The sequence below is a fragment of the Myotis myotis genome, unplaced genomic scaffold, assembly GCF_014108235.1.
Source record: "Myotis myotis isolate mMyoMyo1 unplaced genomic scaffold, mMyoMyo1.p scaffold_m19_p_19, whole genome shotgun sequence".
NCBI classification, from domain to species: Eukaryota; Metazoa; Chordata; class Mammalia; order Chiroptera; family Vespertilionidae; genus Myotis; species Myotis myotis.
In genome coordinates, this window is record NW_023416323.1 from 5,213,173 (window position 1) to 5,238,468 (window position 25,296).

Consider the following 25,296-nt stretch of genomic DNA (forward strand, 5'->3'; position numbering starts at 1 on the left):
TTCTTTGAAATTAATTAAAAGTATATATTTTTTAAAAAAAGATACCTGGGAGGCCAAGTACATAAGCCAGAGGGCTGAAGGGCTGGGAGGTAAGGGAGGTATCCAATTAAGATCCAGAGCTCTGGCCCCTGAACTAGTCAAACTGTCTGAGACAAAGACATGGACGAGCAGGTTTGAGGGAAGATGCTGATGCCAGTTCAGGACATGGAAGGTAAGAGGGAACCAGGGGACACCCAAGGGGCATTTTAGAGAACATTAGTATATGGGGCTAGAGACTTCTCAGAGAGAAGTGTTGGGCTGGGGACAGAGTTGTGGGGGTTACAGAGTCAAGACAACAATTAAAGCTGAAAGAAATTAAAGGTCATGGGGAGGGCAGGGGCGGGGACATGTGTGAAGATGAGAAACGAAGGGCTAGGAAAGAGCCCTAACTGGATGAGGAGAAGATATGCCTGTGAAAGACTTCTAAAAAAATGGTCTCCAAAAAGATAGCCATGTCTTAGTTCCTGGAACTTGTTAATGTTACCTTGTATAGCCAACGACAATAGCAACAAAAGGGTCTCTGTAGATGTGATTAAGTTAAGCATCTCGAGATGGGGAGAATATCTTGCATTATCCAGGTGGGCTCTAAGAGCCATCATAAGATCTGACATACATGGAGGAGATGACAATGTGAAGATAGATGGAAGCAGGGGTTGGAGTGATGTGGCCACAATCAAGGAATGACAGGAACCGCCAAAAGGCGGAAAAGGCAAGGAATGGGCTCTTCCTTAGAGCCTTTGAGGGTGCCCCCCACTGTCTTGCTGACACCTAGATATCTGCCCAGTGATACTGATTTCAGACTCTGGCCTCCAGAGCTGTGAGAGAATAAATTTCTGTTGTTTAAAGCTATCCAGTTTGTGGTAATTTGCTACAGCAGTCTTGGGAAACAAATACTAGAGGCTGAGCTCGATAGGAAGGAAATCGGAAAGAGGGGTGTCGGAGAAACCAAGGGAAAACCTTAAAGAAGGACGGAGGGGTCAATAGCACTGTATTCTCCATGTCGTCTAATAAGAAAAACACTGAATGGGGTGACACAGGGAGGTCACTGGGGACCCTAACCAGAGCAGTTCCTGAAGGTAAAAGCCAGACTGCAGTGGGTGGGAGATGGGGAGATGGAAACAAGGATGGGTGACTCTTTGGAAATGATAACATGGTTTCTGGAAGGTAACATGGGATCAAGGGATAGATTTTCTCTTTAGGTTAAAACATTTTTTTTTAATCTTTAAATTCTTTATTAGTTAAGGAATTACAATTTCAAACATGCACAAAAATAGAGAGTACCTCCCCCCCCCAGTAATCCAGCTTCAACAATGATCAATTTCTGGCCAGTGATGGTTCAGCCGCCCAGCCACACTTCACCCCACATGGGATTACTTTGAAGCAGGGGATGGAATTTTAAGTCGAGCAAAACAAAAGCATGTTAGATGCTTACGGGAAGGCATCAGGAGCAATAGATTAAAAGTGCTATAGAGAGAGACCGGGGGAGCACAGAAACGGACTACCAGCAAGCACCCTGAGGTGGCAGATGGGGCTGTGAACTTTGGGGGAAGAATTAGAATGAGACGGAGCAAACCGTTGGTTTGAGATAAGTACAGTTTGCATGGGGCAGGAGGAGGGTTAGTCTGGGGAAACGGAAGCCTCAGTTACACAAAATGAAGGAGTAATTTGAGAAACAGGGTTGGCTGAGACACAGGTAGAGTAAGCCCGGGGCAGGGGAGAGGTTCCCGTTAGTTAACCCGGGAGTTAGCCAGGAGGAACCGGGACATGGAAAAGGCTGGCCTGGAACGTGTTAGAGGTTAATTTCGGGGAAGGGGATACAGTAAAGGTCAGCCCGCAAAGAGAGGGGTTCACCTGGACAAAGTGGTGAAGGGACAGGTAAGGCCGAGGGCAGGTCTACAGAGTCCTCCTTCGCGATCTAGGAGTAATTTCCCAGACACCGCAGCCCCCCTCCCGCCGCCTCCGCGTCGCCTTGACCTCACCTTCATCAGGTTTCCTTGCTGTCGCCGCCGCGGCCGCCACAGCCTCCATCCGGATTTTCTACGCTTTTTAACCGCCGTGGTAGGCTCCGCACCGTCAACTCGGCTCCACGCCCTAAGCGGCCACTTCCGGCTGAGCACACTAGCTGGGGTTCCGATGCCCCGCTGCGCCCAGAACTAAAGTTCCGGGCAGAAGGCGGACCTTTCTATGCGCATGCGTGTCTCACTTAGGTTTCACTCTCCGTAGCCAGGAAGGAAAAGGCCACCCGTGTCAGAGGCCTAACACTTGGTTCCCCCCACCTCCAATCTGAACTGCTACGGAACTGGAATATCAGGAGGAAGATGTTCAACCTGTTCACTGCAGTGACTCCAAAGCCCGCATGCTTAATTTTGGGATGATCGGTTGAATGAGAAACCCTTCAGGGCCTCAAAGGGTTTGTGGTCTAGTTTAAACGCCAGCCTTTCCTTTTATCTTTTCACCATTTCAAAGAATATTTATTAAGCCATGTCTCTTGCTCTGTCATCACACCCGGCCTCCGATTAGCATGAGCTGGGTGGTGAGGGCTGGGACAATCTGCAGCTGTGGAGAAAAACGTGGCCTTAGGAAACTGCTTTGCCTTAGGTAGTAGACATGTCACCAGTGACCGTCCTGAATGTTCAGGGCTCTAATGGGCTGAGGGGGATAAGGGAGCTGCCACCCATTCTGGAGGCCCAGGGAAGGCTTCTTTTGGGAGGATGAGATGCCCCAGTTGAGACCTGAAAGATGATTTAGGACAAGAGTAAGGGCGGTAGGGAAGGGTTTAGGTAGGGCGAAGCCAAAGATCTAGAGAGCACACACATGGGTAGTTCTGGTTGCTGTAAAGACTTCATATGAAATGGGAATAAGTTCTAACTTGAAGGCTTTGATTGGGCGGCAGAGAATTGAGAACCTCATGTATCTTTATGCAAAATTCCACATACATGTAAATTTGGATCATGGCATTTATAGATTCAAGGGACTTGACTCCCCCCAAACCACTTATCCGAAGTGCAAAGGGGGAGCAGCAAAGATGAAGGTGAGGTCACCAGGGGCCAGGTATGGGGCCTCATAAGCATATTAAGTAGCTTGAGCCCCTTTATATCCTGTGGGGATAGGGCAAGGGGTTTCAGGGGAAGGGAGATCTGTGAGGAGGCTGGTGCAGCTATCTAGACACTGGCCAGGAGCAGTTTGCATTCCCAGCACGTACCCGACACAAGATAGATGGATACTACACTTAAATGTATCGAGGCCAGCAGAGGGAGCTGTTGCTCAACACATAGACCAGAGTTGGTAAGAATTCCCAGGCTAGAGGCCCTTGCTTAGCAGGGAGAGTAGGCACTTACCCTAGCGTCTTTTAGTCTAACTAGCCACCAACTTCCGCTCCTTATGTTTAGATGTCCCACCCTGACCTCAAAACGATTTGGCCTTTCTCCGTTTTGTAGCCTGTGTCCCTTCCACACGCTGAGATACTTCCTGTGAGGGAAGGGATGGAGCTAACTGGCTATTCCTGTGCTCCAGCATTGCCCCTCACAAAGGGCCAGGAACACAGGCTGTCCAGAGGGAATGAAGAAATGACTCAAACTGCTGGGGACGATGGGCTGTGGGAATGCAATCAGAATGTCCTTTAACCTGGCTCACTTCTATTTTAAGATATTTTCCCTTCTCTAGGAAGCCCTCACTACCACCACCACCACCCTAGGCTCTCATAGCTGACCACTAGGTGCTATCACCATTTGACGACAGGTCCGTGTTACTGGTGGCCTGGGAGCCCTGGGTGGGCAGGGTCCAGGGTTGCCTTGGCCATGCTGTGTCTCTCAGCACCATCCAGGCCCAGTGAGGAACAGAGCAAGTTCCTAACCTATTGGCTGGATAAAGCTCCTGTAATCCCCAATGGACCCAGACACACAGGCAGGAACTATCCTAAGTCCAGCTCACAGGCCAGGCCTGAGGTGGATGAGCAGTGATACCCAGTGATGACCCGAGTCCAGTCCTGGTCTCCCCCTATTAGCCATACTTACCCTCCACAACAAGGGATCTGGTTCCATATCTTCTAAACAAATTCTTGGAGATTTGGGACTATGAGTGGACTGGAAAAGGCAGGGACCAGAGAACCACTTCAAAAACGAACTAGTGGGTTTTAAACTGAGGGCCCCAGGTTTAAGGTGGCATCCCCAGAACCCAAAATGGGGCTAGGCATGAATCCCTCAATAAGTGTTTAATGAATGGTAAATAATGTCCCCTTGAAAAGGCCCCTCACCCCAATTAAAGGCCAATTGCACTTCAAGGTTTCAACCCTTATTCCTTCCTGCTAGGAGGTGCCATCTCATTTATTGAAAGAAAACAAAACAAAACAAAACAGGGGAAACACATTTCTTAGTAAGTGCAGTCTGTTAAAATCCTGTTAAAACATATGGGTCAAGGGCAAGTAAAAATAATCAGAGGGTCACTGTAGGAAAAACCTTTAGGTCTGGCACCTGGGAGATCTCTGGAGAGGAAGCAGTGGGAAAAACTTCATATTTTGAAGGAAAGGAGACACCCCTCCCCCATTTTCCCTCTCGCCGGCTTAATCCCACCAGAAACTACCAAGACGCCTGGAATAAAAGGTTTCAAGTTCAATAGTCACACTCTCTCCAAATACAAAAAGCAGTTACAATTCAACTCAACACAGAAGCTTGTGTGCAAAGTTAAGGGAAACTGAGACATTGTATAAAAAGTTAGGTTAAAGTTGATTTTGTGGTTTTGTTTTGAGGGTGTGGTTCTTCATTGGTTGCCTGAACTCAGCAAAGAAATGGTTATCCTGATGAAGTATCAACAGCCAACCCACAGTAAAAACAGACAAATTCTAAAAATTAAAAAAAGCATAATTACCAAAAAAATATCTGTCACTGCTTCCTCCCTCCTATTTTGGTTTTTTTTTTTTTTTTTGATTTTTAAACTTTTTTTTTAAATTTTTTGATTTTTTCTTTTAAATCCTGAAAAGTAGACAGTAAAACAGCTTCTGGAAGAATTTACAACCAACTGCATGAGGGTCTGGGAAGCTGAGGGTCTGGAGCAGGGCTGGGAAGAAAGGACAGAAAGGGGCCCTCCCCTCAGTCATTATAGCATCACTGCATGACCAAGGAAGGGGGTGTATTTAGTCAAGAAGGAGGACGGGAAGAAGAGGAGGAAGAGGGATGTGGGGAGAGAAAGAGAAAATAAAAGGTCATTGTTGTCTGTTTGAAACCAGAGAAAAATGCCCAGCCCTGTGGTTGAAGAAGCCCCTCAGAGGGGAGGCAGTGGGCTGGAGGGAGGCAGCCCTGGGATGACCTGTCCCCCAGCACCACAGGACCTGGTGGGGGCAGATGAGGGGCCGTGGCGGGCGCTGGTAGAGGAAGCGGTAGGGGCCTCAGGGGTACACTGGCTACTGAGTGCTTGTGCCCCCCTGTGTGTTCCCGGTGTAGCTCCCGTAGTCGTAGTTTCCGTAGTATGGCGGCCACTGGCCCTGGTTCTGATAGTACTGGTTCCACTGTTGAGCATACTACGGAGAAACCAAAAGTACAGAGTTGTCTCTCATCTAGACCTCCATTTGGCTCCTCCCCTCACCCCACTTTCACCCTGGGTAGAGATGGGTGCAGTGACAACAGCTGACACATGGTCCCCTGACAGAGAAATCAAGGCACCCAGGGAGGACAAGGGACTGACCTGATGCCACATGGGTGGGCAGCGAGGGACTGCAGCCTAGGTCTCCTGGCTTGCCAACCTAAGGCCCTTTTCAGGTACAGGTTAAGGACCACATTCAAAATACTCCATCACGGGTATGGTGGCCTAGCACCAACCCACCGGAACAGACACTGGCTATGGTGGTGAGGCAGGATCTGGAGGCCACTGCTATACCCTTTCCTTGCTGCACTGGGGAGAGGAGCTAGGATACCAGCTGTTCAGCAGCCAGTACAGAAGTGTACTGCGAGGGCACTACTACTGCAAGGCATCAGGTGAATTCCTGGCAGGCTGCTCATCTTCATGGGATAAGCAAGGACTCAAGTCTGGGAATATGCAACGCAAGGGGACCCTGAGAGTCACTCCATTCCATTGCCCCTAGCCCCCCTAACCCGTGTCCCCATTTGATACCTACCTGCTGATACTGGTTATAGCTGGGCTGAGGGTAGGTCTGTGCAGTAGGGGGTGGTGGTGGGGTGTAGGGGGCCGGGGTGTAGCCGCCGTAGCTCCCATAGTTGTAGGCAGGTGGTGGTGGAGGTGGAGGTGGTGGGGCTGTATAGCCCTGGCTGTAACCTCCTTGGTTGTAGGGTGGCTGGCTGTAACTCGGCTGGAAAGTGGGGGGGAAAAACCAGGGCTCTGTGAAATAGCCAGTTCAGCTGGGATGAAGGGAAGACTTCTGTAAGCAGAAGCCCACAAAGGAACTTCCCAGGTGGAGGTGGAGGACTGAGGGGGAGGTGGGTTAGCAACATGGCAGGAAAGGCAGGGTAAGATACAGAGGTGTTACGGACTCTGAGACCCTGGGGAGTTAAGTACAAGGCAGCTCTTGAAATCCCAGGGCCCCCCCGCCCCGTAAAACAAAAAAATTACAACAGAACTATTCGATTATCTTATTCTGTATTCAATAAGCATGTGAACACAAACCACTGGGTACTCAGTAAATTCTGAGAGTCATTATGGGAGGAGTTACTGAGAAAGAGTAGTGGTGCCCTAGCAGGTTTGGCTCAGTGGATAGAGCATTGGCCTGCAGATGGAAGGTTCCTGGGTTCAGTTCTGGTCAAGGGCACATACCTTGGTTAAAGGCTCAATCTTCCGCCCTGGTCAGAGTGTGTGGGGGGAGGCAACCATTTGATGTGTCTCTCTCACATTGATGTTTCTCTCTTCCTCTCTCTTCCTCTCTCTCTCTCTCCTCTCTCTCCTCTCTCTCTCCTCTCTCTCTCTCTCTCTCTCTCTCTCTCTCTCTCTCTCTCTCTCTCCTTCCACTCTCTCTAAGTCAATGGAAAAATATCCTACGGTGAGGGTTAACAAAAAAATAAAAAAAAATAGCTTATTCATATAAAAAAGAAGAAGAAAAAAAGGAAAGAAAAAAATAGTAGTGGTAATTTCCTAAGTGCTTCCCATGTCCAGGCTGTATCATTAACTAACCCAGTCCCCCCACCAGCTCTGAGAGGTGTACACTGTCAGCCTTGTTTTATTGAGAAGAAAGCAGAGACTCAGGGAGGTTAAATCACTGACTGGGCCCAAGTGGCAGAGAGCCAGGACCTGACCCCAGATCTATGGTTCCATGAAGCTATGATGCCACCAACCATCTCCCACAACAAGCCTTGGATGTGAATTTTATTAACAACTATAGTCCTTTATGAGAAAAAGGAGGTCCAGAGAGGTAAGGCAGTCCAAGATCACAAAACCAGGATGTTTTAGGGTGGGGTCTGAATCTGCACCTGCTCAACTCCTGTTCTAGAAAATATTCTTGTTAGACCAGGAGTGGGGAACCATTCATCTGTCTCTTGGCAGCTGTTCCCAGGCCTGGCATGTGAAAGGTATTCAGGAAAGAGCTGCACAATAAAAGGAGACATACTCTGGTTGACAAGGGCCTGTGCATTCCAGAGTCCGAGCACTGGCTTTCAGAGAACTGAAATTGAGTCTGGAGCTGCTCTGTTTGAAGGTCTCAGAGCAGAGGCCAAGTCCTCATCAACCTTAGGGCCTGTCTGCACATCCTGAAAACAACAGAATCAGCCCCTCCAGCCTGGGCAAGGGGAAACTCTGAGTGCTTTCTTGGGGATTCAGTGAGCCAGTGACACAGCCAAGAGAAATACACTTGCTGGATGAACCTGGAGATGGCGAGGGGCCATTCTCGTCAAAAGCACTGTCTGGGAGAAAGAAGGGCAGGTAGGAGTGGAGACGGGCTGAAGCAGGTGTTAGAAATTTCCCTGATCCCACCTCCTCTCACCTGTGGAGGGCTATAGCTGCTGACAGTGGGGGTGCTGGTACTGACACTCGAGCCAGGGATGTTGCTGTTCTTGCTGTAGCTGCCGATCCCTGGTGGGTTTCGAGCTGGGCTGTAACTGGGTGGTGGCGGTGGCTGCTGTGGCGGTGGCTGTGGTGGCGGTGGCTGCTGAGGGGGTGGTTGCTGTTGGGGAGCTCGACTGTAGCTGCCTCGGTTGTTGGAATTGTTGTTATCCCGGCTATTGTTACCCCAGCGGTTCTGGTTGTAGCTACCACCTCCAATGCGGTTGAAACCTGCATGGGAGAAACCAGATGAGAGGCCTGTCATTCTCAACTTGGGCCCCTCAAGAGCTGGGCTGACTTGGTGACTGCTGCAGCCCAGTATGGCTAGGCTCAGAGCAGCTCAGGCAAGTAAACAAAGCATCCTCTCTGGGATTCCCCAGACCCCTGCGTGCACTCTGCCGTGCAGCCCAGATAACACTTGGTTATCGCTGCTGACTGACAGGTTTGTCCTGGTTTCCAGTTGTGTCCTCAGCATCTCGATAGCTGTTGAATAATTCGGAAGCGATGTTCTGGAAGAGGGCTGCCAAACACTGGGGATAGTCCTCGTTAGGCTTGTCCAAATCAGCCAGTCTCTCCTGAACCGTCATGCAGTAGTTTCTTGAGCTTGAGACTCTTCCCTCTTCCAACTCCTACTGGTCTCTAGACCTTACTTTAGGCGCTCAGGAAGCGTTCCTGAGCCCTGCTCCCCTACAGATTGGGTCAGGTGCCACCTAAGGTCACAGTCCCGCTGGGCTTTCCTATTAAGCTCAGAATCCTTCTGGACTGTCACTACAGGGTGATGTGTCTGTCAGGGTCCGGGCTGTGTCCCCAAACTATGCAGCACAGACCAAAACATGGTGGGGCATGCCTGTTAAATTATGATCGTACACTTTATTGCTGATAGCAGAACTTAGTGACTAAGAACTTGGAATTTGGGCCACTTGACACAACTCTAGATTTAGTAAATTCTGGGTAAATTAACCTCTCTAAGCCTCTTTTTCCATTCGTTTTAAAATATATAACCCAAAGCAGTCCTAACATTTGACTTATACCAGGTCCTGAGCTGGGACCCAGGACTGACAGTAACTTGGTCTGGTTCTTCTTCTCAAGCTGATGGTCAGATGAGGAAGATGCACAAAAAAGGCCGGAAAGTGCCCAGGGGGAACAGGATAGTGGGAGCGTTTCCCTGAGACCCCGAGTCTGACTCATCCTGGTTCTCTACCAAAGTTCAGCCCTGGGCTGGTGCTAGGGAACCTGCACCTACTGACTGAATAAACGGTCACAAAGCCCGACCCCGAACCAGAAACCAGGAGTGCGAGAGCTCACCTCCTCGGTAGTTGCCTCCTCCACCACTGCCGCCTCCTCGGTTCTGAAAGCCGCCTCGGTTGCCCCCGGGTGGACCTCGGTTGTCATAGCGCTGGAAAGTGCCACCACCCCCACGGCCCCGGAAGCCACCACCGCCTCGGTTGTCAAAGCGCTTTTCAGGGGGTGGCCCAGCCTTCCGGCCTTCCTCGTTGTACTGCCTCACCAGCTTGTCTGCTTCTTCTCGCTGCAGCTCAATGAATAGTACCTCATCCAGGAAGTCCCCAACATCTGGCAACGTGAAGTTGGCTAGAAGGAAGGGAGGTCCCCAGAGGGAACAAATAGGTCAGTACTTTTTGAGGTGTGGCCCCCTCCACAACCACAACATTGGAGTAGTAGGCAAGAGACGAGACAGGATCCCAACCTTAGACTCTCTGACAACAAGCAGTGGCTAATGAAGACTTCTTCTCCATTTCCTAGAGGTAGCTAAGACCCACCAAACCAGTGTTGATAGATAAATGCTCCCTTCAGGAGCAGGCGAGGCAGGTAGAATCAGGGAGGCAGACTGAGGCTTGCTCACAGTCAGCTCACTCAATGGGAACAGAGGCAGGTGAGCATGTAGGTCTCTAGCATCTGCTCCCACACTTTCTCTCCATCATGCCCCAGTCCCACCTGTTTGAACACTTTGCAAAAGAGAGATATGGGCAACTTTTCCATTCACAGTTGAACTAGACAGGGAAGGGACAAAGCAGAAGCAAAGAAAAAAATAAGATTAAAAAAAAAAAAAAGGAGCGAGGGGAGGGAAAGGACCTGGTTGACATGTTCCTCTGGGAATCACTTATCTCCTACCTTTCATTTCTAAGACAGCGTGATCTGGGACATCCTTCCCTTCTTCGTCGGTTCGCTTTATTGTTCGGTCTTTTAAGTCCTCATCAGTGGGACAAATGACAATAGCTTTGCGCTGGAAGCCTTCAAATGGTCTCATTTTTCGTCTCTGAGCTGACCCATAAACATTTGTCTAGGGTAGGTGACAGAAGAGGCAAGAGATGGCACATTACAGGATGGTTTTCTCATCTGTGGGGCACTATGTTGGCCAAGGACTGAGAAAAGGGCACTAGTTCTAAGCAGAGAAACCCAAGAAACTGCTCTTCTTCACTTTTAAGATTTTTGAATCTACCCTCAGAAAATGAACTGACTCGGTAAAGCGACTGCTGACAGTCACAGGACAAGGGATTTCAATGGTTGGGCTTTGCACTTTTATTCCTCCTTGTTCTCAGAACTTTGCTTTACAATTATCCCTCTCCCACCAAGTAATATAGGTCTCATTTTATTTAGCTTCACAGATGTGTGTTTTACAGATTGAAGGCAAGACCCTCCACCAGATCATGACTCTCTCTATTGCAGTGGTCTGGAACAGAACCCATAATATCTCAGAGAAATGCCTGTACATGTTCATCATAAAAAATTCAGAGTACAGGCAGTCCTCGGGTTATGTCGGACTCGACGTACGTTGTTTCGTGGTTACATCGCCATCTCCCATATATTTATAAAAAAAGTTCCATCATTTTGATGTATGTACATATGTGCTTTATGTTTTTTATTATTTATTTACCACAAGTAAAGGTCAGGAATTGTTCTTTCTTTTAAATTGTTTTTACTGTTTCACTTCATTACTGCTGTGTATGTGCTCCATGTGAGTGACGTAGGTGCTTATGTAGGTGGTTTCCGACTTACGGCAAAAATCGCGTTATGTCGTGCCGTAGGAACGGATCTCCGACGTAACCCGAGGACCTACTGTACAAGGTATAAAGTTTAGAATAAGAATCTCTTCATCCACCTACTTCCAGTCTTATCCTAGAGATGATTAAATTTATGTCCTTTAAAAAAAAATATTTTTTTAAAATTTTTATTTATTTATTTATTTAAAAATATATTTTATTCATTTTTACAGAGAGGAAGGGAGAGGGATAGAGAGTCAGAAACATCGATCAGCTGCCTCCTGCACACTCCCCACCGGGGATGTGCCCGCAACCAAGGTACATGCCCTTGAGCGGAATCAAACCTAGGACCCTTGAGTCCACAGGCCGACACTCTATCCCAGCCGTGTGCAAACTACGGCCTGTGGGCCGGATCCGGCCCGTTTGAAATGAATAAAACTAAAAAAAAAAAAAAAAAGACTGTACCCTTTTATGTAATGATGTTTACTTTGAATTTATATTAGTTGACACAAACACTCCATCCATGCTTTTGTTCCGGCCCTCCAGTCCAGTTTAAGAACCCATTGTGGCCCTCGAGTCAAAAAGTTTGCCCACCCCTGCTCTATCCGTTGAGCCAAACCGGTTAGGGCAAAAAATATATTTTTAATTGATTTCAGAGAGGAAGGGAGAGGGGGAGAGAGATAGAAACATCAATGAGAGAGAATCATTGATTGGCTGTCTTCTGCATGCCTCTCCCTGGGGATTGAGCCCGCAACCTGGGCATGTGCCCTTGACTGGAGTTGAACCGAGGACCCTTCAGTCCGCAGGCCGTCGCTCTATCCGCTGAGCCAAACCAGGTAGGCAAATTTATGTCTTTCTAAAAACATCTGTGTTGCCTGGTCAGTTGTAGCTCAGTGGTTGAGAGTCAACCTATGAACCAGGAGGTCAATTCCTGGTCAGGGCATATGCCCAGGTGGTGGGCTCAATCCCCAGTGTGGGGTATGCAGGAGGCAGTAGATCAATGATTCTCTCTCATCACTGATGTTTCTATCTCTCTGCCCCTCTCCCTTCTTCTCTGAAACCAATAAAAATATATTTAAAATAAATTTAAAAATACTTGAATGGATATCATAATTAACAAGCCTCTTGTGACAGTTGCATAAATTGTTTTCACAGCATTGATTCTTTCATTCCCTCAGTCCTTCTCTGAAACATCGGCCTCACCCCCAAGTTTCTAACTAGTAAGCTTGACAAGGCGCAGATTTGCTAGTAATGTTCTCTTCCCTTCCTCTAGGTCACGGATGGGGAACCTTTTTTCTGCCAAGGGCCATTTGGATATTTAGAACATCGTTCTCGGGCCATACAAAATTATCAACTTAAAAACTGGCCTGTTATATTTGGTCAAACATTTAATTAACTCACCCCTAATGTCTTGGCAGGGCCAGGCCAGAACAAATGATCTTGCGGACCTTAAATGGCCCACAGGCTGGACATTCCCCACCCCTGCTCTAGGTGAGGAGCAGGTGTGTCCTAGGCTGGTGCTGGCAGAGACCAGGGCCCTAGGACACATCTGGGCAGTAGTAACAACAGCTTCCCTTTATTGAATACAGTAGGTCCTCAGGTTACATCGGAGATCCGTTCCTACAGTGTGACGTAACGCGATTTTCGCCGTAAGTCGGAACCCACCTACATAAGCACCCACGTCACTCACATGGAACAATGAAGTGAAACAGTAAAAAAAATTTAAAAGGTAACAATTCCTGACCTTTACTTGTGGTAAATCCTATATCATAAAAGGGTAATATGCAAATTGGCCCTAACAGCAGAACTACTGAGAATGACCCGTCACTATGACACACACTGACCACTAGGGGGCAAATGCTCAACACAGGAGCTGTCCCCTGGAGGTCAGTGCGCTCCCACAGGGTGTGTGCTCCACAGGGTGAGCTCCATTCAGCCACAAGCCGGGCTGACGGCTGTGAGCGCAGCAGTGGTGGTGGGAGCCTCTCCTGCCTCCTGGGCAGCACTAAGAATGTCCAACAGCGGGCCTAAGCTGGCAGGTGGACATCCCCTGAGGGCTCCTGGACTGCGAGAGGGTGCAGGCCAGATTGAGGGACCCACCAAGTGCATGAATTTTTGTGCACTGGGCCTCTAGTAAATAATAAAAAACATAAAGCACATATGTACATACGTCAAAATGATGAAACTTTTTTTTTTTAAATAAATAAATGGGAGATGGCGATGTAACCACGAAACGACGTACGTCGAGTCCGACATAACCCGAGGACCTACTGTATTCAATAAAGGGAAGCTGTTGTTACTACTGCTCAGATGTGTCCTAGGGCCCTGGTCTGTGCCAGCACCAGCCTAGGACACACCTGCTCCTCACCTAGAGTAGGGGTGGGGAATGTCCAGCCTGTGGGCCATTTAAGGTCCGCAAGATCATTTGTTCTGGCCCTGCCAAGGCATTAGGGGTGAGTTAATTAAATGTTTGACCAAATATAGCAGGCTGATTTTTAAGTTAAAAATTTTATTTGGCCCAAGAACAACGTTCTAAATATCCAAATGGCCCTCGGCAGAAAAAAGGTTCCCCAACCCCGCTCTAAACCAATATCCAAGTGACCCTGACACACACACCAGGCAAAGATGTTCTTCCCTACTCCCCAGGGAAAGTGTCCCCACTTTCATTAAGGAGAGGGAGAGAATGTGTGTGGTGGGCACACAAATGCTGTTAAAAAGCACATCAGGCGCCGAAACCGGTTTGGCTCAGTGGATAGAGCGTCGGCCTGCGGACTCAAGGGTCCCAGGTTCGATTCCGGTCAGGGGCATGTGCCTCGGTTGCGGGCACATCCCCAGTGGGAGATGTGCAGAAGGCAGCTGATGGATGTTTCTCTCTCATTGATGTTTCTGGCTCTCTATCCCTCTCCCTTCCTCTCTGTAAAAAAATCAATAAAATATATTAAAAAAAAAAAAAAAAAAAAAGCACATCAGGTTAGAGGGGAATAGTCAAGTCCCTCTCCCTACTGCTCTTCCTGGACTCTACGCCTAAAAAACCGAGAAGGGGGCATCTGGTCATAAGAAGATAGAATTTGGCTTTCTCCAGCTAAATAATGAGTTTTCTCTTGGCACAAAAGCCAGAGTGGATGGATGCCAAAAAGAATGTGCCCCCAGACCATTCCCAGGGTCTATTTGCCCATAAGATGTGATCCTATTTTGACTCCTTTGAACCCCGACGACAGAGATAAACACCTCCTGGAGGGATTCTATGGGGCAGACATGCTGTGTCAATGTCCTAAGCAATACTGCCAAGAGGGCTAGTCCCTAAAGTTTCATGGGATGGGAGGAATGGGGGTGAAGCAGACTGGACTCCTAAAGAGCTGGCTTCTGTTCTGAGAAGTGGCTAGACTCTGAGCAATGCCTCGTCAGACACTCTAGAACTGAGGTGCAGAGAACCCTCTTGGTTACCATTTATTAGATGGCACCTCCCTTGCCATACCTCTTGGCTTGGGGAAGGGAAGAGCGTCTAAACCACACCAGCAGGAATACAAATACTTGCCTTTCCTGGAAAAAAGGGAGTTAGCTGGCGGCGACTGTTGCCACAGCAAACACAGTGAGGTCAGAGACCCTAGGTTGGCCCAGGACTGTCGTGGTCACTGGGGGCTGCTAGTGTCTGTTGCTAAGAGAGACCAGCACAACAGCTGGATCAGCTTTTCCCAGCCGTGTGAGCTCTCTCTGCCTACCTCCTACTTCTCCCAGTCCCACCCAGCTTGAAGCTGCTGACTCTCAGAAGGTATGCTGGGGCTGTGTTCCCTGACCCCGGGCCACCCCCAATCTCCAGCAATGTCGGCTAAAGGATAGGAGTTAGGTTTCTCAGAGGAGCTGGTTGGGCAGCTTTGGTGCGTGACAGCCTGGGGGAGTAAGGGAGGAACACAGCATGCTGCTCACAGCCCAGATTCTGTAAGAGTCCCACTGTCCTATGTCCACTTTCACCTGTCTCCCTATCCATAGCTCAGTGGGGTCAGGCTGGCAGTGGGAGAAACCTGGCTGAATCCCAGTAGAACAAATTTAAAGCTGGTGACAAGAGTTCACTCTGGGCTCACAGTAAGGTAAACCCAGTGGAATGAACCCACATGTAGGGTGAGAACTAGCTGGAATGTTACTATGGAACTGGCTGAGGCCCTGGGAACAGGGAGGGTGGAGGAAAGAAACACCCTTTTCTCTCAATGCCTGCCAATAAGAGGTCTGTGCCTCTGCTTTATACCTAGGTTTGTTTCAGACAAAGGCGTGGCAAGGTCAATAGGGATGCAAAACAGGACTAGAACCACACATTCTGATGGTTGAGGTGAGGTTAGGGAGGTGAGGTTAGGGATCACTGCTTGGCCTGGCTCTGGACTGCTAGAGCCCTAAGGGAGCTCCTAGCCTGCAGCCCTCAACTCTGCCACACAGAAGCCTTCTCAGAAGCCTCTAGGAGGGCAACTTTGTTGCCTCAGAGGGCCAACTCCTGCTGTGCACCAACTCTTGTGGGTCCTTGGTAGGCTAGGAATAGGCTGGGCAGTATCTCATTCTTGAGGTTTTTTCACCAGTAACAGAACCACTTGAAGCAATGTGGCCTACTTCCCCTTTCTCAGGTCTTTTAGTAGGCAGGCAAATTTAACATATCCCTCCCTGATGAAAACATAATTATGGCTCCTCACTGCCCACAGGACAAAGCCTCAATTCTTTTTATCATCCTCCATGTGCTGGCCTAGACATCCCACCTCCCAATTTCTCACCATGGCTCCAACTATTCTGGGCCGTGGCCATCTGGGAAGTCAGCAGAGACATGTTCTACCAGTAAATCAACAGCATGACTTTGAACAGGTTCCTTTTCTCTGAGGCCTGTTTCCCCTGTGATCCATCTCTTCTTTTTCTCCTCAGATGTTCCACAGCTATAACATACACATGATCTGAAGAGGATACTCAGGTCATCATGGAATGTAGGTCAAAGACCCAATAATACCAAGGGCTCGTGCCCAATGAGACATACCCTGGGGTAGGCGCTGGGGCCCTAACCATACATAGGCAGAGTCCTAGCTCACACAGCCTCACCTGCCTTCTGCAGGCACATTCTGCTTTTCTCTCAATAATGGGCATTACAGAATCCAACCTACATAATAGGAGATTCAGAGGAGCCAAATGCATGGAGGTCTGATCTCCTGGGAAGAACCAGAGAAGGGAAAAGATGAGCTCCAGGACTGCAGGGAATTCTATCTAGCTCAGGAGACAGTTATGGATCAACTTATCCCTCACAGCTAAAGCTAGTGGGGTGGGAAGGCCTGCTCTGAATCTTCTACACTGCCTCCCCTCACCCCCACCAGAGGGTTTCTTGGAACCCACGTTTGGGGCTTAAGCCCCAACAGGTAAAATCACTGGCTTCAGACCTCTTCCCAGGCTCGAGTAACCTATAGTTTGAGGCCCCAAGTCAATCCTCCAATCTATGGTTAACCAGAGAACCCTCCTCCCCCACCTTCAGAGTTTAGGTAGTTTTGCCTTACTGTTGGCCTGGATCACTTGGCCCAACCTGCATATCCCTCCATCAGGACAGCCCTGAAGACCAAAGTATACCTGGTAGAGCCCTGGACCCCTCCTATGAACAAGCCAGCACATACTCAAAAAACCAAGTGTGTTGTTTACAGAGCCAGCTGTACTGGCCTGGCTAAGGAGCTGGAGCCTGACCTCCAGGGATGGCCCACTTTTATATGCTGGATAAAAATGTTAGGATGACTTACCCCTAGGACTATAATCCTCCGCTACTGAGCCACACATTTGAAATGGGCTTCACAGCTAATTTAATCAGCAAACTGACAAAATGACAGGCAGGGAATACTTGCTGAGAATCCTCAGGGTGCTAAATCAACACTGCTCCCCCTTGTAAGACACTGAGTCCCACTGGTGCCAAGTCAAACTATAATTCCAAATGGCCTGACAACAATGAGACAAAGCAAGGCCAGGGTTAAAGAACGAAGTCTTTGAAGAAAGAAAAGGCTGGCTATATGCATTACTGATGGGGCTGAGCTGGGGCAGTAGCCCTGTTTGGCTTTTGGACTATCCTGTGCTGAACAGTCCCCTCCAGTCCCCAGAAATAAATATTTGAAACATTAGCTCAATTCGTTGTTTGCATCAAAATTTAGTATTAGGGAATCATGTACTGTCTTCTTCACATATGTGAGTCTTTAAAGGATCAATCCAATGGTTGCAGAACCCAGAGCAAATCTCACATGTCCACCATCACAGAAGAGGGCCAGGGTATGGCCCAGCCTTGATCAACTTTCAGTTTTCTTAGCATGGCTGTTTCATTAGCACACAGCAGATGTCCACTCCCAACACCTAACTGCCTGGCAAGACCATTTAAATTTGTCTAGCCCTGGCTGGTGTGGCTCAGTTGGTTGGAGCTATTGTCCTGTACACCAAAAGGTTGTGGGTTTGATTTCCAGTCAGGGCACAAACCTAGGCTGTGGGTTTGATCCCTGGTCAGAGCATGTGTGGGAGGCAACCCATCCATGTTTCTCTCATATCAATGTTTCTCACCCTCTCCCTTCTTCTCTCTCAAATCAACAAACATATGTAATAAGTTCAACAATAAAGATTAAAAAAATAAAATAAAATCAACAAATATATCCCTGAATGAGGATTTAAAAACTATAAATTAATTTGCCTATCAAGAACTATCACCCGCCAATAGCCTTTTTTCTTTTTGTCTTTAAGAACGAAGTTTTTACTATGTACTCCTTTCAAATGTTGGATATAAGGCATCATTTCTTCAACCGTAAACATAGATCACTAGTTTATTATGAAAGGCTGTATCTCAGGACCAGCCAGATGGGAGAGATGCATAAGGCACCGTTATGTGAGAAGGGGCGCAGAGCTTCCACACTCTCGTGAGCGCACATACCACTCTCCCACATCTCCACGTTTATGACCCCAAGCTCCCGCTCAGTTGTTTTGCATAAGATGCCAACTCCCATGCACAGGCAAATTGGTCCCCTGGACTTTCCAACCCCACCCCAGCCCCACCTTCACCAGGAGGCCTTGGAACCCCATAACCAAGTACTGGCACACAGGGAAGACACTCCAGCAAGGCGGCCAGGGCAGGCCTTATGTATTTGCACATTCACAGGTTTTTAAGAAAGCATGAATGCAAGGTTTAAGGAAACAGAGGCTTGTTCACAGATCCCCCAATACAGGATTTTGTACCCTCAGGACACATGTCCTTCTGTCTCATAGGGGGTAAACATGAGGAATTCATTACCCTGAGAAAGGTATCCTTAACTATGTTTGGGTCAATTATACTTTTGGGAATGTTGAAAGCCACAGATAATCTTCCCATTCTCAATCAAAACTGTCTAGCTTTTTTGTTTTTTAAAATAACATGCTTGCACCTGCATACAAAATTGTGTTTAATATCAAAGGTTCCCAGATCACCTGATATGAAGAACCCTGATCTTAATTTAAACACAGTATAAAATATGTGATTTAGATATGTACCTGACAGTCATAAAACATGCTAAGAGCAACTGGGACATACCTATTCTGTAGAGTAATTAACAGTAATTTCTAGTTACTATGTGCCAGGCCCTGTGTTAGGGATGGGCACCATTATAATCTCAATTTTACAGACCAGGAGACTGAGATTTGAAAGATGAAGCCAGTTGCTGCAGACACTCAGCTAGTAAAAGAGTTGGGGTTTAAGGCCAGGTCTGTCTGGCTCAGAAACCCATGCCCTTTCCATTTCATTAAATGGCCCTTACCTGATAATGTTCTCTTGGACTGCTAAGAACATGAGCTAGGCCTGGATCATGGCCCCAGACCCCACCCACATACAGGGCTCAGAGAGCTGTACTAAGAGCCTGGGACTGTGCTGTCATGTATGACTGACCATCTTACCAGCACTGCAGTCCACGAGCATTATGGTGAAAAATAAAAGGACAAGAGGGTAATATCCAGATACCCAATAGGCTTCGTCCCTCTCTAGGAGCATCATGGTCACCAGTAAGTACCTGGTCTAGGATATAGTTGCGTTTCTTGCGGGCAGCAATCTGGATGAGGCGGTTGAGGCACTGGGTGGCCTGCTGGATCAGGACATCCCAGCGGCCGGCATAGTTCCGCTGCCGACGTAGGCCCATCACCTGTGGATAGGAGGTGATGAGGAGTGCATGGTCCTGGTTGTAGGTCAGCAAAGGGGGTGGGGTGAGGGAGTTGGCTAAGGAGAGACCAGGGGCTGCCCTTACCCGCATCTTATCCATGATGGCATTGGTACCCAGTATGTTGTACTTCTTGGAGGGGTTGGAGGCTGCATGTTTGATGGCCCATGTGGTCTTGCCGGCAGCGGGAAGGCCCACCATCATCAGAATCTGTAAGAACATGATGGAGAGGCACTGAAGCAGTAGCAGGCACCACCCTGATTCGCTGGAGACCATGAGGGTGACTCTAAATCTCATGGCCATCTCCAGGAAATGAAAGCAATAGCTTCTACCTCAGTGTTGTTGGGGTTCAAAGAGATGAGGCTCATCAAATCCTCTTAGGCCTGGTATGGGACGAATACAAAACCAAGAGCTGTTATGAGCATTTACATTTTTGTTTAGCAGAATTCAGTGGCCTCTGACAGGGAAGGCCATGCATTGGGAATGGTACACAAGAGTGGGCACAGAAAGTGGTACAACTTTCCTGGAGTTTGAGATGGGGACAAAATCTATGTATAAGGACAAGCATCGTATCTAATCAGTGCATTTAGAATTTGCAGAAACCAGTTGCAACCGAATGCCCAATAAGAGGGAAATGGTAAACATAGGTATTTACAAAATAATGTTAAGTGAAAAGGGTTAAATATCAAAATGCTTATACCATAAGATCTCAATTATAAATGTGTCTGTGTATGAAATGAGCACTTAGCACGGCAAAAAGAACAAGATAAAATCTAAAACTTTGGAAGTAAACTTATTTATGACTGGTGGAATGAGAAACTTTAATTTTCTAGAATAAACATAAAGTCACTTATATATCAGAAAAAAAGTCTGGAAATAAAGATCACCATTACAGCTTCTGCAGCCAAATTATCCCCAAGGCCAGTTGTCATTTTTGTTCTTAGACAGCTTCGAGTCAGTGTGAGAAGCTGCACAACCTCCTTGAAGAACACTCACCTGGAAGTACCTTCATATCCTTTTCTCCTATTCCAAGATTCTGACCTTACCCAAGGAGCAGTGTGGCAATTTCCCTCTGGAACCTTCCCAAGATTTAAGTCTCTCATCATATCCCCTCTCTCTTTGGCCTAAACCATACCCACAGACCTCATGTCACTCTCACAGCAGCTTTCAACTTGGTCCAGCCCTGAGGAGTTAGGAGGGAGAGGGCCCTTTCTCTAAGATTACTCATGCAGGGAGGTGGTTTGCTTTCACCACACCCAGCTGCCATGTCTCCCCTCTGCCTTAGCAGTACGGTGGCCCAGGAGAGACAGCCATTAATTTAGTCTTCCAGGCCCACTCACCTCACACTCTCCCTTGGTCTTTGGTCCGACAGTGCCCCGGATCCGCTCACTCAGGGGAAGGTGCTGGATGAATGTAAAGCCAGGAAGGACAGAACAGTAGGGCTCTGCCCTCTGCCCGAAGTTGAACTCCACTGCACAATTCTTCACCAGCACATGAGGGTAGAGGGCCTGGCCCCCCAAGGCTTCCTTCTGAATTCGGAAAGCAATGCCCATCCACTTCCCATTCTTGGTGAAGGAAAGTTCCACGTCATTTCCACATTCAAAGTCCTAGAAGAAAAAGCAAAGGAAGAGAACCTTAAGCCAACGCTCAGCTTGAAGGCACTGGGAACCACAAGTTGGAGAGAGCAGATGCAGAGAGAAGAAATACAGCCAGCTTCCCTGATTTACCTGTAACCCCACTTCTCAACATACAGATACAATTGGCAGCACCAGGGAACAGCTCAGAGAATGTGTCCCCAAACCCTCCTGGTTTAAGACCCAAAGGCTGGTGGCTATGAAGCATGTTATCTTAGGAAGGCCCAATTATTTAAGCCTTGTGCCTAGCCTGAGAAGATGAAGGAACAGGCAATCCTGTCCATCCTCAACTCAAGAGCAGTCTGTGAAGATAACAGATGGGAAGAAAGCCACGGCAGTCAAATCCAGCTCCACAAATGAATTCACTTGTTGGTTTGACACATGTTCTCCAAGTTTCTGCTCTTCCTAGTATGAATGTCTATGTTGATCTGGGCCTAACAAAGGACAGGGCCTAGTGGGGAACCAGATAAGGACACTATCTTAATTGAGTACAAGTGCCTACAGAGGAGCAAGATTCTCTGAAAGGTGGGGACCTGTAAGCCAAGTCCTAAACAAAATGAAATAAGCCAAGTTTGGGGAAGGGGGAGAGAGCCATAAAGAGAAGTGTTGTTTGTGTACAAATACGGCAGTAAGAGAACACAGGGTCAGACTGGCTGAAGCATAAAGGACGAGGGGGAAGTGATTTCAGTATACCTGGAGAGCCAGGCAGTGACCAAATACATTCAGTAACTCTTCATTGAGTCCCTACTGAGCAGCTGAAGTTTAGTGGTTAAGATCCTGCTTTGGAAGGCAGGCTATTTCAGTTCTACCATTTACTATCAAAAAGGGAAGGTCATGATAAGATACCACAGTGCACAGGGTTGTTCTGAGGAATAAGTGGGTTAGTGTGTTTACTCCATAGTGAGGACAAAATAGGGGTTCTCACTCCAAGATGCCAGGCACCATGCTGGGCTGGAGTGTGAGATGGAGACATGGCTCCTGCCTTCGGCATGTGAGGGTCTCTCTGTCACCTTAGGAGTTAGAGCTTTATGCTGATGGCAGAGCAGAGCCCCTGACCTGTTTCAAATATAGAAGTGGCCTGGTTTTCAAAACTGTTTCAGAAAGATCACTTTGGGTACAGGATAAAGGTTTACAATTAAGCTCAAAACCTGGAATCAGTCAGCAGAGTGAAGCAAAGTAAAGTTCAGGGTCCTGATTTAAAGTACAAGATGTGGTATTCTTTTCTTGCGATCTGCCCTTTAACAAAGTGAAAGCCCTTTCTCCCAAGGAGTTTTCTCACCATCCTCCTCCGTGCTCACAGGGCACAGCTCTATACAGTCCTTCCTATCTGTCACCTCAAAGTGCCTACACAGCTCAAGACAACTCAAAGCAGACATGCAAACATTTGCCAGATTAAATCCTGCACCAATCCCTGTAGCATGGTCTCTGCCATTTCTTCTCACCTGAGCATAAATGGCCTGGTCACCTTTGTTCTAACATGAAAATAAACATCATGGGGATTAACCTTCCTTATGACCACCAGCGTTATTATAGGAACTTATATTACACATAAACTACGTGATAAATCTACTAATGACAGGGCCTTCTGTTCAAGAGGCAAGTGTAGTCCTATTACTCTTGCTAAAAGTCCTCGTGCCACAATTTTTAACACATATATGAAACAACTCATATTTGGGCACAGAGCATTTTTGCCTTCTTTTTTTTTTTTAAATATATATTTTATTGATTTTTTACAGAGAGGATGGGAGAGGGACAGAGAGTTAGAAACATCGATCAGCTGCCTCCTGCACACCCCTTACTGGGGATGTGCCCGCAACCAAGGTACATGCCCTTGACTGGAATGGAACCCGGGACCCTTGAGTCTGCAGGCCGATGCTCTATTCACTGAGCCAAACCGGTTAGGGTCATTTTTGCCTTCTTAATCTCACTTAATTCTTTATAACAACCTGCAAACTATGCTGGGGAAGAATTATCTCCATTTTACAGATGAAAAACTGAAGGTCAGTGCTTCGTGAAAGTCACACGACTTTAGTTGTTAGTGACAAAATTAGGTTGAAAAATCAACTTTACTAATTCTCATTTTAATGAAAATGGGGTAATATAAAAAGAGAAGGAGCTAATGAGTGGTTGCTATGTGTCAGAAACTATGCTATGTACATATGCATTGCCTACGATAGAGGCAGTATCACTGTTCCCTTCATACAGATGAGGAAACTGAGGCTAGAGATGGTGATATATCAAGGTCACATGAATTATTAGTGGACATGGGATTCAAACCCATGTGTTCTTTGTCAAATCTAGCTCTTAAACAAACAAACATCTATTTAAGTCTTGTCTCTGCTAGCTATTAACTGTCTAGCCCAGGGGTGGGCAAACTTTTTGACTCGAGGGCCACAATGGATTCTTAAACTGGACCAGAGGGCCGGAACAAAAGCATGGATGGAGTGTTTGTGTGAATATAAATTCAAAGTAAACATCATTACATAAAAGGGTACGGTCTTTTTTAGTTTTATTCATTTCAAGCCCGCGGGCCGTAGTTTGCCCACGGCTGGTCTAGCCCTTGCCAAATTTTGCATTTGGGGGGGGGGGGGGGGGTCTCTGTTAAATAAAATTGTGTGTGTGTTTGTAAAAAAAAAAAAAAAAGTCCTGGTACCAGTCCGAGGCCCAATGACCCAAAGTCTTTAGGCATGGCATTATTCAGTGTGCCATTTTTGTAGCCTCACCTGACCCATTTCCTTGTTGTCATCCCCAAGACTCCACCTGAAATGGACTATACTGTTCTCTCTACCTGGAAGGCCATTATGTCCTTTTTATTTTGTGAATGTTGAGAACTCGAGATCTGACACAAGTGTCCTCCCCCAGCTTTCTTCAGGTCACGGATTTTTACATCTCCTCCGACTTCACAACCTGAGCCTTTTAAAAATTTATGGCATCCTTTGAACAGAGGGAATTGCACATGGAATCTTAAAAAAACAGAAGTAGAGATGATGTGGTTGAAGCAAGAGTCAAGGCCTGGAGTTCCAAACTGCCACACACTGACAGAACCTCACGCTCAGATGGGACAGAGTCTAGGGAGCATTGTCACAGATGGTGACATGTTAAATTGCTACAACCTCTTTGGAGTGCAGTCTTGGTGGTAGATATAAAAATTTAAAAATATATCTTTGACCCAGAAGTTATGATTTTAGAAATAAATACAACTATAGTCCCACAAAAACAGATATGTAATCTGCTCACTCTAGCACTGCTAAAAGTGCTCCAATGGGGAAGGGGGCCACACAGGAGACCATGTGTGGGAATACAAAAAGATCTTGAAAATACTCTGGTAAGTGGGAAAAAGATAAGCTGTCACTGCAGCATCAATCACTCCAGCAAATAACTTTCAGATCCACCAATAGAACTAAACCAGGGTAAACTGACACATCAGAATACTACACAGACTAGGCAAGAAACTAACCTAATGTCCACTAACAGAGGACTGATTATATAAATATGGTTATCTACATAATCACTACAGATTACACAAAGAACAAAGAAGTCCTCTAGGAAGTGATATAAAAAGATCTCTAGGATATACTTTTAAGAAAAAAAAAGATGTAGAATAACATGTATAAGCTAAGCTGCTTTAGATGAAGATCTAAAGAAGACTTTATGTTGTGTATCTTTTTCTATTTCTTGGTGTTTTTGCAAACCATGTGAATATGTGAATTAACTATTCAAAAATGTCTCTACCTCAGTTACATCTATATTATTTGTGTAGACAGGGAGAGATATAGCCAAGTTTTATTGTTAAATGGAAAAAAAATTCCAGGTTTAGAATAGAGTATAAACATGGCTAATTTTTAAGAAAACAGGGTTTTTATTAAAAATACAATGAGGTTACAAAAGATAAAGGAAGACTGAGAAACTGTTTCAGACTAATAAGATGTGACAAGAGCCCTGACCAGTTTGGCTCAGTGGATAGAGCATCAGCCTGCGGACTCAAGGGTCCCAGGTTCGATTCCAGTCAGGTGCATGTGCCTTGGTTGTGGGCACGTCCCCAGTGGGGAGTGTGCAGGAGGCAGCTGATAGATGTTTCTAACTCTCTATCCCTCTCTCTTCCTCTCTGTAAAAAATCAATAAAATATATTAAAAAAAAAAAAAAAAAAAAAAGATGTGACAAGAGAATGCAGTAAGTGATCCTAGATTAGATCCTGAACCAGAAACAAAATTGCTCCAAAGAATATTGTCAAGACAACGGACGGAATTTAAATGTGGATTGAGTTAGCATTATATCAACGTTAAATTTAATAACTACTGTGGTTAAATGCATGCTGAAATATCTAGAAATAAAGACATGATGTAGGCAACACACTCTCAAATAGGTCAGACAAAATCATATATATTTGAGAAAATGGTAAAGCAAATGTTAGAATCTGGACAAGACTCTATGAGGATTTTGGCAGCAGCTCAGGCACCCTCTATCTTGTTCTGTTTTACATCCACTCC

General features: G+C 46.8%; 2 protein-coding genes across 5 annotated transcripts in view; both read right to left on the bottom strand.

Annotated features, from left to right (window-relative positions):
• CCDC97 (coiled-coil domain containing 97) overlaps nucleotides 1-4,164 on the bottom strand; it is a 23,875-nt gene extending 19,711 nt beyond the window's left edge. For both annotated transcript variants that reach the window (XM_036345843.1, XM_036345844.1), the window contains exon 1: nucleotides 2,019-4,164. In XM_036345843.1, the coding sequence (XP_036201736.1) occupies nucleotides 2,019-2,067 (49 nt within the window). In that variant the 5' untranslated portion in view covers nucleotides 2,068-4,164. The remainder of the gene's footprint in view (nucleotides 1-2,018) is intronic.
• A 467-nt stretch (nucleotides 4,165-4,631) lies between these two features.
• The window catches only part of HNRNPUL1 (heterogeneous nuclear ribonucleoprotein U like 1), a 36,352-nt gene continuing 15,687 nt past the window's right edge, over nucleotides 4,632-25,296 (bottom strand). For 2 of the 3 annotated variants that reach the window (XM_036345837.1, XM_036345839.1), the window contains exons 8-15: nucleotides 20,515-20,781; nucleotides 19,262-19,384; nucleotides 19,031-19,159; nucleotides 10,147-10,315; nucleotides 9,322-9,606; nucleotides 7,958-8,247; nucleotides 6,146-6,337; nucleotides 4,632-5,551 (exon numbers count right to left, since the gene is read on the bottom strand). In XM_036345837.1, the coding sequence (XP_036201730.1) occupies nucleotides 5,435-5,551; nucleotides 6,146-6,337; nucleotides 7,958-8,247; nucleotides 9,322-9,606; nucleotides 10,147-10,315; nucleotides 19,031-19,159; nucleotides 19,262-19,384; nucleotides 20,515-20,781 (1,572 nt within the window). In that variant the 3' untranslated portion in view covers nucleotides 4,632-5,434. The remainder of the gene's footprint in view (nucleotides 5,552-6,145; nucleotides 6,338-7,957; nucleotides 8,248-9,321; nucleotides 9,607-10,146; nucleotides 10,316-19,030; nucleotides 19,160-19,261; nucleotides 19,385-20,514; nucleotides 20,782-25,296) is intronic. The other variant, XM_036345838.1, reaches the window with a different exon arrangement.